Source organism: Macrobrachium nipponense, chromosome 33 (genome assembly GCF_015104395.2).
Source record: "Macrobrachium nipponense isolate FS-2020 chromosome 33, ASM1510439v2, whole genome shotgun sequence".
In the NCBI taxonomy this organism is placed as follows: Eukaryota; Metazoa; Arthropoda; class Malacostraca; order Decapoda; family Palaemonidae; genus Macrobrachium; species Macrobrachium nipponense.
Genome location: NC_087219.1, coordinates 51,031,818 through 51,047,463, shown reverse-complemented (window position 1 = coordinate 51,047,463; position 15,646 = coordinate 51,031,818). Strand labels below are relative to the sequence as shown.

Sequence of the window (15,646 nt, the reverse complement as noted above, 5' to 3'; positions counted from 1 at the left end):
TGCCTAGCAAATACAGGGGTCCACTGAATTTCTATAAATGACGTAAATTCATACTTGGCATTTAATCTAGCATGGATCCCAGTCATTAAAGCTATTTTTGGCTCCTAACTTGATGGGTAAATTAAAGCTTATTTTTCACCATCATCCCTCCATTGCCTCTTTTCTCAAACCCTTCTATGAGGTCATTCAGCACTTAAAGGGAAAACCAAAATAAAACTTTTTTATAAGGTTTAACAGGAGGAAGACCTAGCACTTGCACCATGAAACAACTATTAGAAATGGATGAAAGGTAATATAGAATAAAGAGAATATGAATGGAGGCACAATAAAAGGAATGAAAGGCATTGCAGGTAGGAGGGACTCTGCAAAGAATTCTAATTAGGCATAGTAATGCCTACAGTGCACAGTGGGATGGCAGTAGTATCCCCTACAGGGGTTGTGGGAACCTGTAATCCACAAGTTGCATTCCTATTACAAATTCCTCTCAGCTGCTAGCATTTGGAATTTTTATCTTATGTAAAGAACAGCTGATACTCCTTACAGTGTGGTCTGCAAGGACATACAAGTCTGCCGGATGAATGTTGTTGTTTGATTTGAATGACACCAACAAAACAAATGTTGTTATATATTTCTTTTCAATAACAGAGAGATCTTTTAATTCATAAACCATACAAAATCACTACAATAAATATGGACTGTAATCACACATAAGAGCAAGCACGTATCACATAAAAGACTGAGGCTAGACTTCACGTGGCACACCCGCATGGCATATGACCTATCTTACATGCAGCCAATACTACTATGCTACAGCAACCAAAGCTGTATTCGAATTCAATAGTTTCCACAAGCTACCAAACAATGATGAATATATGGAAGAACAACATTTGTAATACATAAACCAAGATAATAAGCACTGCGATGCATTCAACACAGCTAATGGAAAACAAACGTTGACTGAAAAAAAATGATTGGACTATTTCTCTCAGAAAACATTATTACTATCTGGATAAAAAACAAATTTGAAAACTAAAGTCGACAAAAAGCTGGCACATACTAGTTGCAAAAGTTTACATATTCCATAGTTTTGTACTTAAGGAAAAACTAACAACACTACCAGCTCACTATAAGCATTAAGAAGAGTCAACATTCACTTTCTGAGCATGGTATTGAGGTACACAAAAAAAGGGGAAAATCTTTCAAGTAAACCAAAAAATTAACTCAATATTCTTGAAAACCTATGGGTAAGCAAGTTTTTTTTATTTAAGGTTGTCCACACAGTCTACGTTCACCTGTAACAGAAGCACATACCAGCATCATCTGTCAGTGTGACACTGCTGAAATCTACATCAAATATACAAATTAAGTAAACAGGATTGATTACAAACAAGGTTTGTATTTACATGATGGAAATTGTGGCTGAAACCAACAAGGTTAAGTTTCAAAAGGTGAGTCCTTATCCAAAATGAAAATCAGGAATATTTGGAATTTTCAGTTTCCTAGGAATTTTTTTTTTTTTATAAAAATCCATACCAATTCTACACAGATTCCTTTCTTATGTTCACAAGCTTTATACAGTACTGCAAACTTAATTTGTATTTACAAAACTTTTACTGTAAACCTTTATTATAGGATGTTTCCACAACTGTAACTGGTAACCAAAGAATTCAGTATGCTCACAATGACAGAAGTATACACCCTAGATAAACAAATTAAATCATACATAAAAACTTCAATGTTTACTGTATTTTTAACTTAGTTTCCACTTTTAAATTGTTATAATAAACACCTCTGAAAATTAGAAGGGGGTTGGCTTTAATTGTCTTTAGTATCATGGAGTGAGGTCATCAATTCCAAGGTGTTTTGCAAGGTATATTTCCATCAGATGACATTGTCAAACACACTTCTTACATTTTTCATTCAGATTTACAGTAGTTAGAAGATCTACCTAAATACAGTTGAATTACTGGTTTCAGTTTCCTCAGTTACCTATGTAAAAATCGAATTTATACATTCACAAAAGAGATGTGGTTACCCTTTGCGATGCTGACAACAATAATTACAAAATATAGTATACAATCCAGCACTTACAAGTTACTATTAACATCAAGATATAACTGAAGACTGAACTGTTGTACTGTATTATCACAATGCTGTTCAACAAGACAGTACATCAAATTTCTAGAATAAACAGAATGGGATGAAAGATTTGTCCTTAAATGAAAGGCAAAAATGGATCAAGGAAAGTTAAAGTAATTGGACAGTTATGTGGGAAGAAACCAAAAGAAACAAGAGTAAAACACTATTTGTACTACTGAACTGTGGAGAGTAACAAATATTCAACAACTGGATGAAATTAGAAAGAAATTAAGATTAAAATAAAACAGAAACACCTGAATGGGAAAATAAATTGTAAAATAAAAAGGGAAAACTTACAGTAACCATCAAAAGACAGTGTCATATGCCAGCCCTCACTACTCAAAAAGAAAAAAAAAAAGAAAAAAAAATTATTTACATCAATAAAATCCTGTACAAACAAAAGATTCCCTATAAAAATGAGGATGAAGGAAGGAATGAACATGAAATAAGAAGTAAAGACTTCCAAAACACAGCAAGCAGTGATTCTGGGAGTGCTTCCGTGTGATGCTGCCAAGTCACACTAAAGTTAGGGTGATGAAGGAGATGCGTAGAGGGGATCTTTTGTTCTGGAAACGTGTGGTTTTCCTACAAAAGAAATATGGTTTTCTAAGCTAATCAACAACGATGATTTTCAAAAAGAAGAAAAGAACAGGCAAAATGGGACATTTTCATGATGACTCCACACAGGTCTTATTCTATCGCTCAGTCAAGTGGCGGAGCTACTGGGGTTCCTGTGGCCACTTGAGGAACTGTTTGACCTGGAGGAAGATTTGTGGTTTTCTGCGCTGTAGAACCAATACTCTTGCTTATCCTGTAGCACACAGCCCTTATGATTCCCATCCATACCACAACACTGATCTGAAAGCAATTGACTACATCTTAATAGCCATTGAAGAGCCATGTCATTCCATTTGCAATAAAATCATACATCATCTTCTATTGGCAAGATTTTACTCGCATTCATTTAACTCTTGTCAATTTGGACAAACTTTGCAAGGGGGATTGATTTTTCAGGTAGTTGGTAATTACAAAATGATTAGGAAGGTGGAAACTTGCACAAAAACATGAGATAGTACTTCAAAAATCATTCAAATTTATTTAAGATGCCATCAGAATAAAAAATAAATAAAAAATAAAGGGCATCACACCACTGAAAAATCAGTTCTATAGCTAAAAACTTGAAGTACAAAATGATATTTTCATATTAAAATAAATTTTTGAACATACTTACCTGGTAGTTATATATATATAGCGGCCAGGGACTTAAGCTATATATATATAACTACCAGGTAAGTTAGATGTTTAAAAATATTATGCATAACACCTTAGGAACAGTATTACATATTATAATGCTGTGATAATAAAGTCAAATATATGAAACAAATACAAATTCCTCAATTTGCTTACTTGCTTACCACCTCTGCATTACTAACAACATCCCAGAACACCCAAAGAAAGATGAGAAATAAAGGCTTGTTTCATTTTATAGCAAATAAATTATTCTGCATCGCTAGAAATTAGCAATTTTTCAGTCAAACTGGAATCCTAGATGTTTCAATCCCTTTACAAAGAATGCCAGAAGTAGTCACATGGTAGAAAATTGCACACATGGGTAGATCCTCAGATAGCAGAGCATACCTCTGGTAGTAGCAGCTCTGCCTGACAACACATGCAGTTCACGAAAACACCTCAAAGATAAGAGGGCTAGCAGAAAAGCAGTTTTCACAATAAACTGCTGAAGGGATGGCTTTTGAAGTGGTTCATAGTGCATCTTGGTAAGACTGGAGATGTAGAGAGGTCAAACTTTGGTGGCTGGTTTACCTTGGACAATCTTTCTCCAACTGATGGAAGAGTCTTCTGGGAGCAGCTACTTTAATGCCACAGTATTCTTTAACTTGTAGGAGGCTGTCTGTAACTGTACTACAGAGCCCAACAACTTCTGACAATGCAAATGCAAGAAGTACTATGCCATCAAAAGAACTTAAGTACACATCAGGTTGCTGTCCCTTTCACTGCACCAACTATAAAATCTCACCAACTATAAAATCTATTTCACTTGGTATAGGTTGATGATAGAGATCTTGCAGTAATTGGTGATAGCTGCAGCAATAATATCTGAAAAGTCCCAAACACTGCAACCTTGCTTGATAACAATTAACTTCAACAGTTCCTGAAGATACTCCTCTACAGAGTATAAGCTGGAGATCAGCATACTTCATCAGAACAAATACATTCTTTATCTACAATAGGATCCACAGTAATAATATTGATTATAAAAAAGAAATGTACTGAAAAAAATATGATCTTTATGATCTGAGATTCATAATAACAACCTTCACATTTTTTCTTTTACAAAAAGTGAACTTCAACTAGTAGGCAGAAGGTCTTCGCTCATTTTGTGTGCCACTTCAGTTGAGCAACTGACTCTCACCACAATCAGTACGTATAGGGCAATATAACTAAGAGGATACATAACAATCTTATTGACTACCTTGAAGCCTTTTCCTAAGATCCTTGGATGATATGTATTGTGATCCTTGAAGTTCTGTTGTTCAAGTGAATTTTGGAGTAAATATTGCAACTGTGAGGCTGCATTCAAGTCTACTGAAGGTTGAGAAACAGTTTGCCAAGCACAGTGCATGAGTGTTGAAGGTGTTAAAGCTGAATAAAATATATAGCAACTTGCTTCTTGTGGTGACAATGAATGCTTCATGGCAAAATAAGAAGAATCAGGTTCCTTTAGAATTTCTAAAGCAGTGGGACTAACTGACTGACTGTGCCCATAATCAATTGTCATCGAAGCATTTGGCTTTTGCCAATGACAATGAAACGTGATGCTGTAGAATTCCAAGGTGGGAGGGGAGGGAATTATATATAACTGCGCATGCATTGGAAGATTGCAGTGAATACAGTATACATTTTGAATATTATTAATAAAAGTATAAAATCTGGCAATGTTCCAGAAGCACGACTTTTTCGCTTCTCAATAGCCATATAATGGGAGTGGCTTTGTACCTCACTGCCTTGTGTTTCCTGATTTTCTACTCACCAAGAGTGAGGGGTAGTCTTTGTTGGTTCTCCTGTCAAAAGTAGTTGCAGATCAAGCTCACTATCCCCTTGGCCTCTTTCCACATAGCTAACTGTCTTGAGAGGTACTATTTGGAGAACAGGAATCTATCAGTGTGAAGCCTTGGATTTTTGAAGATCTTTGCTTTAGCTGCCATCATGATTTTCCCGAATGCAATCTTCTCCATAGTCTTGTCTGTTTTCCTGCATTTCTTATTTGGCCATTGCACAAGGAGGTGGTTCCTTGATTGCAACATAACCTCTGTGCTGACCCAGAGTCTCATTAAGGAGGTTTTGTTGAGGTCACTGGGATCCCTACAGCTTTTCCCATGTTCCAAGATTGTCGAAAGGACACCTTATCAACTTCACCTACTGGTTCTTCAACTACAGTATACCTTTTCCATAGGGAACAGTGTCCATAATTCCATGTTGTCTTCTGTGATTTGCCGCATGCTTCAGCTTGGTCTGGCCAAGACACCTACAGTTTTACCATCCAGTCTATTGAGGCAGCTCCTATTGAGCCTTCAAGCTGTTACACATCACCAACTCTCATACACTTTCTGGTCACAGCAAAAGCAGTTTTGCTGGCTAAAGTTCTGTATTTTTGGGGAATGTTCAGTGTTAAATGGGTGTTTATTAAATAATTCTTCTATATTGCAGTGCTATACTGTTCCTCTTTCGATAGAGTCCCTATGTTTTACCGACTTAATGTAGTATGTTTGCACAGACTCTGCTAAGTCAGGCTAGGATTTTTGGGTAATCTACCATAGATTAGAATATTTATCGCATATTACTTACTCTGGGAGAAATTTCCATCCCTTTAAGACCAATTATTAAAAATGATAGTTGGTCTCTGAATTTAATTTCATCCTTATAATCCACCATCATATATTGAGGTTTATGGTGAATATTATATAAATTAAAATGATATTGTAATGATACAATAAAGTTTGTTCATACTTACCTGGCAGATATATATATAGCTGTATTTTCCGAAGTCCGACAGAAATTAAAAAACTTACGACACACGTAGTGGGAGTCAGGTGGTTAGTACCCATTCCCGCCGCTGGGAGGCGGGTATCAGGAACCATTCCCATTTTCTATTCATAATTTTATTTCCACTGTCTCCTGAGGGGAGGTGGGTGGGTACTTAAATTATATATATCTGCCAGGTAAGTATGAACAAACTTTATTGTATCATTACAATATCATTTTGTTCATGAAACTTACCTGTCAGATATATATATAGCTGAATCCCACCTTTGGTGGTGGGAAGAGACAGAATAGAATTTTGGGAAACATAAACATGCAGATAATTGATATCTTGGTTCCTTACCTGTTAGCATAGCTGGCTTCGTGGTTACTGCCACGTAAGTCTTGCTTGTGCTACTAGAGTTGCCAGCGAGGTAGAGACCTATAAGCTGGTGCACTCAAGATGATCTGTCAACGGGGGCGTGACCACGATGTGACTAGACCATTGACCATACAATGAGGGCAACGAAGTAAAAAACCACCTGGCCTAGTCTACCAAAGGTATTCCACTAAACTAGACTAAAGAAGGGAGATCCGCCTCGGGCGGTCGACCCCACAACCAAAAAACACACACAATTAAAAGCTCACCTAACCACTAAAGGAAAGGATGAGTGCTACCTCCTGCCCCCAAAACAGTGTCTGCAGCGAAGTATGGTCCAAGCGACGAGCAATGTTCGTATGTCGCTTTCACCTCCCGCAGGTAGTGTGAAGCGAACACCGAGTTGCTCCGCCAATATGTGGCACTCAAAATGTCACTGAGTGCCATATTTCTGTGAAAGGCTATCGAGGTCGAAATAGCCCTCACCTCGTGGGCATTCACTTTTAAAAGCTTCATGTCACTATCACTACATGTGGAATGAGCTTCCTTAATGGTGTCTCTCAAGAAGAAAGAAAGCGCGTTCTTTGACATGGGAAGATCAGGCTTCTTAACAGAGCACCACAAGTTGCCCGAAGGTCCTCTACAGTCCTTCGTTCTGTCTAAATAGAATTTGAGAGCCCTGACAGGGCACAGGACTCTCTCTGGCTCACTACCCACGATCTCTGTCAAACCCTTGATTTCAAATATCTTGGGCCAAGGGTTGGAAGGGTTTTCGTTCTTTGCTAAGAACATAGGGCTTAAAGAACAAACAGCATCAGAGTTCTTAAACCCAACATGCTTGCTTATTGCCTGGATCTCACTAACTCTCTTCGCCGTCGCCAGAGCAGTTGAGTGTCTTCCTTCCTTGTAAGGTTTCTAAGCGAAGCTAAGTTGAGCGGTTCAAAATCACTGGACATCAAAACCTTTAGAACAATGTCTAAGTTCCAAGAAGGAACTCTTGGTTGAGATACCTTCGAAGTCTCGAAAGACTTCAGAAGATCATGAAGGTCTCTGTTATTGGCTAAGTCCAGCCCTCTATGCCTAAAGACTACAGAAAGCACACTTCTGTAGCCTTTTATCGTAGGCACCGCTAAGCGAACTTCATTCCTCAAGTAGAGAAGGAAGTCTGCGATCTGGCTCACAGAGGTAGAGGTGGAGGAAATGCCTTTCTTCCTGCACCAGCTCCGAAAAACAGCCCACTTGGATTGGTATACGGCAATAGAAGAAGGTCTCCTTGCCGTTGCGATCGCTTTCGCCACAGGTCTTGAAAAACCCCTCGCTCTGGCCAACTTCTGGATAGTCTGAACGCAGTCAGACTCAGAGCGGGGAGGTTTTTGTGATACCTCTCGAAGTGGGGCTGTTTGAGTAGATCTATCCTTGGAGGCAGAGTCCTTGGAAAGTCTACTAGAAAAGACATGACCTCTGTGAACCAGTCGGTCGCTGGCCAGAAGGGGGCGATGAGAGTCATCCTCGTTCCCTCTGATGCCGCGAATTTCCTTATTACTTCCCCTAGGATCTTGAACGGGGGAAAGGCATATACGTCTAGTCCCGTCCAGACCCAAAGAAGGGCGTCTACTGCTACTGCTCCTGGGTCTAGAACTGGTGAGCAGTACAGCGGGAGTCTCGTTGTCCTGGAAGTTGTGAAGATGTCTACGAGAGGACATCCCCATAACTTCCACAACCTCTGGCATACTTCCTGATGAAGGGTCCACTCCGTCGGCAGAAGTTGACCTTGTCGACTGAGCAGATCTGCACGGACGTTTTCTACTCCTGATATGAATCTCGTCAGGATAGAGATGTCGTGTGCCTTCGCCCATAACAGGATCTCTTTTGCAAGGAAGAACAGGGATCGAGAGTGGGTTCCTCCCTGTTTTTTGAGGTATGCCAGGCCTGTGGTGTTGTCCGAGTTGATCTGCACCACATTGCCGGAGACTTCGTTCTGAAAGAACTGGAGCGCCAGATGAACTGCTGCCAGCTCCTTGAGGTTTATGTGCCAGGACACCTGTTCCCCTCTCCAGGTGCCTGACACTTCCTACCCCCCCAGTGTTGCTCCCCACCCCACGGAAGACGCGTCGGAAAACAACACTAGGTCGGGGCTCTGAAGCTTGAGGGAAAGACCCTCTGCGAGCTTCAAAGGGTCGGTCCACCATCTTAGATGTTCCTTTACCTCTTCTGATAACACCAGAATCGATTCCAAATTGTTTTGGTGCTTCCAATTGTCCGACAGGAAGAATTGAAGAGGTCTGAGGTGCAACCTCCCTAGGGAAACAAACTTCTCCAGTGAGGAAATGGTCCCCAGCAGACTCATCCATTCCCTCACCGAGCATGATTCTTTCCCCAGAAAGGTTAACACTTTGCTTAGGCAATCTAGTTGTCGCCCCTGGGACGGAAAAGCCCGAAAAGCCACTGAGTCCATCTGAATCCCCAGATAGACTAAAGACTGAGAAGGGGTCAGATGTGACTTCTCGAGGTTCACCAGAAGCCCCAGGGACTTCGTTAACGACAAGGTCGTGTGAAGGTCCTCCAGACACCGGTCTTTCGAGGAGGCTCGTACGAGCCAGTCGTCCAGGTAGAGAGAGATCCTGACTTTGGAAAGATGAAGCCACCTCGCAATGTTCTTCATCAGTAGGGTGAATACCATCGGAGCAGTGCTGAGTCCGAAGCAGAGAGCCCTGAATTGAAACACTTTTCCTTTCAGGACACACCGCAGGTATTTCCTGGACTGGGGGTGGATGGGGACGTGGAAATACGCGTCCTGGAGATCTAGTGAAGCCATCCAATCCCCCGGTCTTAAGGCTCCCATCACTGACTGAGGTGTCTCCATCTTGAACCTCTGCTTGATGACAAAGAGGTTCAGGTTGCTGACATCGAGTACCGGTCGCCATTCCCCCGACTGCTTTGGCACCAGGAACAGTCTGTTGTAAAATCCGGGGGAATTCAGGTCGGAGACCTGTTCTACGGCGTGTTTCATGATCATCTGATCTAGCAGATCGTAAAGCACTTGTTGCTTTTCTCCCCGATAAGAAGGTGACATGTCCCTGGGTGTCGTAGACAGCGGGGGTGGTTTCAGGAACGGGATCCGGTAACCCTTCTTTAAGATGTCCAAGGACCATTTGTCCGCACCTCTCTCTTCCCAGGCTTGCGCAAAAAGCTGAAGCCTGGCTCCAACCGGTGACTGAAGGACTTCTGTTTCACTTCTTGTTCTTGGCAAGCGCAGTGGCTCTGCCTCTGGAAGTGCCTCTTCCTCGAGGGGCTGGTCTCGAGGAAGAACTACCTCGAAAGGGCTTCGATTAATTGAGAATCGAAACTCCCGAGGACGAAGGAACCGCAGGTCTCCTTGAAGATTGTGCGAGGAGATCTTGCATGGCCTTCTCCTGTAGGCTGGTAGCAATGTCTTTTACCATAGCCTGGGGGAAGAGATGATCCGAAAAAGGAGCGAAGAGCAAATCTGCCTTTTGTGACGGAGAGACAGATTTAGCTGTAAAATTGCAAAACAGGGATCTCTTCTTCAAGAGCCCTGTGCAAAAGTGAGCTGTAAGCTCCTCCGAACCATCTCTGACGGCCTTGTCCATACACGACATTACGCTGGACAGCTCCCCCAGACTAATCGAGTCGGAACTCCTAGACTTGGCATCCAGAACTCCCAGACACCAATCTAGAAAGTTAAAGACCTCTAACGTCCGAAAGAGGCCTTTAAGGTGGTGGTCCATTTCCGTAGTAGACCAGGAAACTTTCGAAGAGGACAGGTGAGACCTCCTCGAGGCATCCACAATGCTTGCGAAGTCTCCTTGAGCTGACGAGGGAAGTCTAATACCTACTCTTCTCTCCCGTCTCATACCAAATGCCAGCTTTCCCACTAATTCTCGAAGGTGGCAGGGCAAAAGAAGTCTTTCCCTGAGACTTCCTTTTCTCCATCCAGTCATGGACCTTACGAAGAGCCCTCTTAGTTGAAAGGGACTTCTTCATTCTGACAAATGCCGAGACCTTGTTGATCTTGGAAGAAGAAAGTTGCGAAGGAGGAGAGCGAGGAGCTTCCGGACGAAACGTATCTCCAAACTCCGATTGAAGAAGGCGAGTCAATACCTGGTAGTCAGAAGAGACTGCTGCCAAAGGTTTCTCATCATCAACTTCAACCGAAGCGTCGCTAACCTCTGCTTCCGACACAGGTGAAGTTGGAGGAAGTAAGGCTGAACTAAGGCTATCTGGTCTAAGTTTCCAAGAGGAGCGTTGCTGTGAAGTGGAAGGCAAAGCTGACTCCTTAATAGAAACTCCGGTCGTCTCTCTAAGACCCGAAGTAACTTGCAAAGTCTCATCAAAAACAGGTGGGCGACAACGAAAATCCACATCCTCGTCCACCCGAGCGTCCGCTGGCGCACACCTGGCGTCCACTGGCGCACGCCTGGCTGCTACTAGCGCAGGATTGGCGTCCACTCGCGCGCTGCTGGCATCCGCTGGCGCACGCTTGGCGTCCACTGGCGTGCGAATGACGTTCACTAAAGCGCGCTTAACATCTCGCGCACGCTCTGCTTCCGCCGGTGCACTCTTAGATGCCACTGGCGCTCGCTTGGCTTCCGACCGAGCGTCAAGATCCTGAACTTGCACCGAAGCGTCCACGCAAATATCAAGCTCTCGCACGCAGTTTTACATACGGGTAATACCGCTTCATGCGCAGAGCGAGTAAATTCCTCTTCACGTCCTCTAGAGAGCCGCTGGGGAGTCGCACGAACTCTAGCAGGCGAAGAAAGTGGAGAGAAAGACGAGCGAGGAGAGGGAGAGGGAGACCTTCTAGATCTCTTCACAGGAAGACGGTCATCCTTTCTCCTGGGACGTGGTTGCGTCCCTCTCTTAGAAAGAGCATCAGCAAGTTGTTGCTGCAAAGAGCGCAGGATCTTCTCAGTAGGAGAAGATTCCTTGTCAGGTGACGGGCTGATCCTGTGAGAAGGCGAGGGGCGAGGGGACGCCTTCTTCCTTCTCCCAGAAACTGCCGTTGCACGCGCTCGGGAGCGACTGGGGCGCTCAACAAAGTCATCATCCGATGACTCCTTACGTTTCTTCTGTGGCGGGAAGGCTGCGAACATACTCTCAGGCGAAGATCGCCGCTCGAGAGAAAAAACTGGACGTGAAGCGTCACGATCACCAACGCTCCTTTTCAGCGGGCGTGAAACAGACTGAGAGCTCCACCCCTTGTGCGGGGAGGAAGCCTCTGAAGAAGAGAAACACTCTTTCAGGAGACGTGCACGCGCACGCTCCTTGGCAGTCTGGGTAGCGTCAACAGATACTGCCGAAGGCACGTCAGATCGGTGGGCGTTCCCCGTAACCCTCCTGCGGCTTTCGACATGCCCTCTCCCTGAAACCTGGGAGTCCGGCAGCGGTCTAGGCCTAGAGGCGAAATGGGGCCGATCTGACGCACCCTCCACAAACGAAGAAGCACTGTCACTGCACTTTGCACCTTCACTTTTCCCTTCTAAGGCGAGCACTTTAGATTCTAAATTACGAATCGACTCTAAGATAAGTGTAAGGGTATTACCCTCCACAGACACTGTTTCAGGGCCCGAAGGCAACACTACAGGGTTAGGAGTAGTGATTAAAGGAGGGTTAGTAGGAGAAACATGAACTTCCTGACGTTTACCTGAAACGCTCCTGGAGGAAGACCTCCTTAACCTATCCCGTTCAAGCTTACGCAGATAGGACTCATACGCTCTCCATCCAGAATCAGAAAGACACTCACATTCCTTGCAGCGACTTTCATACATACAATCATGCTCTCTGCAACTCTTACACAAAGTACGAGGGGCTACTGATGCTTTCAGTAGCCTCCCTCGACAATCACTCTTGGTACAAAACCTGGCGCTAGCCGAACTAGAACCAGACATCTTATTTAAAGAGAAATCAAGCCAAAATCAAACAAATCCACAATTAACGTGTGCCTAGCCACCGATCCAAAAGTCAAGATACCAAAAAATCAAAAAGGGGTACTTATAGTAGCCAAGTTTCCTAAATTCAAGACGGAGGTGCTGAAAACTGTGTTTACAACACCGGCAACAGAAAAATTATGAATAGAAAATGGGAATGGTTCCTGATACCCGCCTCCCAGCGGCGGGAATGGGTACTAACCACCTCACTCCCACTACGTGTGTCATAAGTTTTTTAATTTCTGTCGGACTTCGGAAAATACAGCTATATATATATCTGACAGGTAAGTTTCATGAACAAATTAAGCTTTACAATATAAGGCAAAACATTAGAGAAATGTAGTGATTACTATTAGAGACGTGCTAAAAGTTAAATATATTTTTATAATATTGTAGACAGTAAAATGTTATTAAAATTAAATCACATCACAACAGACAAAGTTTTTTCTGGTAATCTAAAATCTCAAACATACTCTTAGACTAGCCAAAAATTCTGAACCTAACCATGTCAATACATGATGAGCAAATACCATCAGTTGAAATGGTAGTATTTTGTTCATGATAAGCATGTTACTTTCTTGGCTAGTTTTTTAAGAACACTGCTGTGACATCACACTGACAGATGGTGCTATGATTTTTTTAGCAGATAATAATAATTGTGCATAAAAATATAAATAAATCAAAACTAAAATAAAAGTGTTTAATCAGGTTATAGACTCAATCCCCATATTCACGTTCTCAAGGTTCGTGGACTACCTATTCACAGATTTTTCTGTGGAGCCCATCTCAAAATTATTCGCGGGGGACTCGCTCATTCACAGGTTTTTTCGTCGATAAATATTCACTAATTAGTGTATTTTAATGTTATTTGCATGACTAAATAGACTCAAAAATGATTTACTAGTTTTCAAATATTAATATTGATTAATACTGTATTGAGTTTAATAAGATTAAATTATATTAAATAAAAATAATTCTCTCTCTCTCTCTCTCTCTCTCTCTCTCTCTCTCTCTCTCTCTACCGAGATGAGAGAACTTTTATGGTACATGTATGTACTATGTTTATTTATTAATATTTTCAACTAATAATAATAATAATAATAATAATAATAATAATAATAATAAAAATAATAAACTATAATGATAAAATTCATATGTCAAAGATAAAATAACCTTTCCATTTCACTTTTAAGTAAGGACAACAGTTACTCTCCTCTGTCTCTCTCTTGCTCCACAAGATACATATATCATAGTGGTAACTCTCTCTCCTTTCTCTCTCTGTTTTGGCTAGAAGAGTTAGAAGTAAGCACGTGTATATATCTTACAGGGTACTAATGTTTAAGATGACTTTGGAGAAGTTAATAATCTAGTCTCAAAGATTCGTACACTAATAAGACAATAATTTGAGGTAAATTTGATGTAGGATGTTATTTAAGGTATACATTTGGTATTTGAACTTTCAAGACAGGCAGTTACAAGCATTTTAGTGGGGTTCTGAGATTTTGCAGATTTTAACTACGTATTCGTGGAGGGTCTGGTACACACCGCCTGCCAATACAAGGAGTCTACTGTATATATTTCTAAAGGTACAAGAGTCTTCAAAGTGCAACTTATCATTCAGGGGTGGATAAAAACAAGGCTTGCAATTTATGTAAACATTCGAATGCCTGTCAACATTGAAATGTCCTAGAAAATCCTATACCTTACTCTTCCTCTAAATAGTAGACTAAAACACAGACTTTGAAGGTTATGAAAACATTACTAAGCACTGCTTCAACATATCTAAAGAATTATTTTTGCAACAGAGAGAGAAGGGGAGAGGTGGCATATCTTATCAAAGATAGATAAAGGGCTGAAAAAGCAACGGGTCCGGCTTACGACGTTCCGAGGTTACGACGCTTTTTCTTAAATATTAATTGAAAAATCCGCCCTGGGTTACGACGCTTGTTCCGAGGTTACGACGCTGACGCTTCCGACGCTCCGAGTTTACAACGCTTTTAAAAAACACAAACTATGATAAGAATCCTTTATAGTTTAGCACAGTTTCTCTCTCTCTCTCTCTCTCTCTCTCTCTCTCTCTGTATTTTCTGATGAAAATAATCACTAATTAGTGTATTTTGATGTTTATTTTCATGACTAAATACATTTCATAAAATGATATTGTTAAGATACAATAAAGTTTTATACATACTTACCTGGCAGATATATACTTAGCTATAGACTCCGTCGTCCCGACAGAATTCAAAACTCGCGGCACACGCTACCGGTAGGTCAGGTGATCTACCATTCCCGCCGCTGGGTGGCGGAATCCCAACCATTCCCGTTTTTCTGAGCCAGTTTTATTTTCTCTTACACCTGTCTCCTGAGGGGAGGCTGGGTGGGCCCTTAATCGTATATATCTGCCAGGTAAGTATGTATAAAACTTTATTGTATCTTAACAATATCATTTTTATACATGCGACTTACCAGGCAGATATATACTTAGCTGATTGACACCCTTGGTGGAGGGCGAGAGACAGCTATATATATAAACAAAATTCTAATAACGGGAAACAACAATTGTTGTAGGATATCAATCCTTGGTTCTTACCTGTTTGGGCTGAAGACTTCATGATTACTGTCATTTAGTCTGCCTGCCTCAAGAGCTTCAGTGAGGTAAACCACCTATGACCGAACAGCCCTTCTGGATCATGTCAATGGGGCTAGCCCGCTTACGCGACAGAACCTGCATGGATCGTACCAATGGGGCTTACCCGCTTACATGGCAGATCCTGACCTTGTCTCTTTTCAATGAGGGGGCTAGCCCTCTTACATGACAGAGCTTTAGGCTTTACTAATGCACAACGAGGAGACCAAAAGTTAATCCCGACCACCTGACCTTCCTAACCATGTTAAATCTAAGAACTGAAAAGGGTTCTTCCTATACCCTCTTTTCAGTCAACCTAAAAAACCGAACACCATAATGTTAAAATTACATAACCTAACTAATTAGGATTAACCTCAGCTCCTCCTCCCAGCACTAAATCCGCGGACACATATGCTCCCAGTGAAAAGCACTTCTCATAAGTAACTCTACATCCTTTAGATAGTGATAGGCGACACTGAGTTACACTTCCAATACGTGGATTCATTAGATTTT

At 41.7% G+C, this 15,646-nt stretch overlaps 1 protein-coding gene across 2 annotated transcripts in view; it reads right to left on the bottom strand.

Annotated features, from left to right (window-relative positions):
• Window positions 1-611: 611 nt before the first annotated feature.
• Window positions 612-15,646, bottom strand: part of LOC135203174 (guided entry of tail-anchored proteins factor 1-like) — a 44,365-nt gene continuing 29,330 nt past the window's right edge. For both annotated transcript variants that reach the window (XM_064232873.1, XM_064232874.1), the window contains exon 5: window positions 612-2,997. In XM_064232873.1, the coding sequence (XP_064088943.1) occupies window positions 2,842-2,997 (156 nt within the window). In that variant the 3' untranslated portion in view covers window positions 612-2,841. The remainder of the gene's footprint in view (window positions 2,998-15,646) is intronic.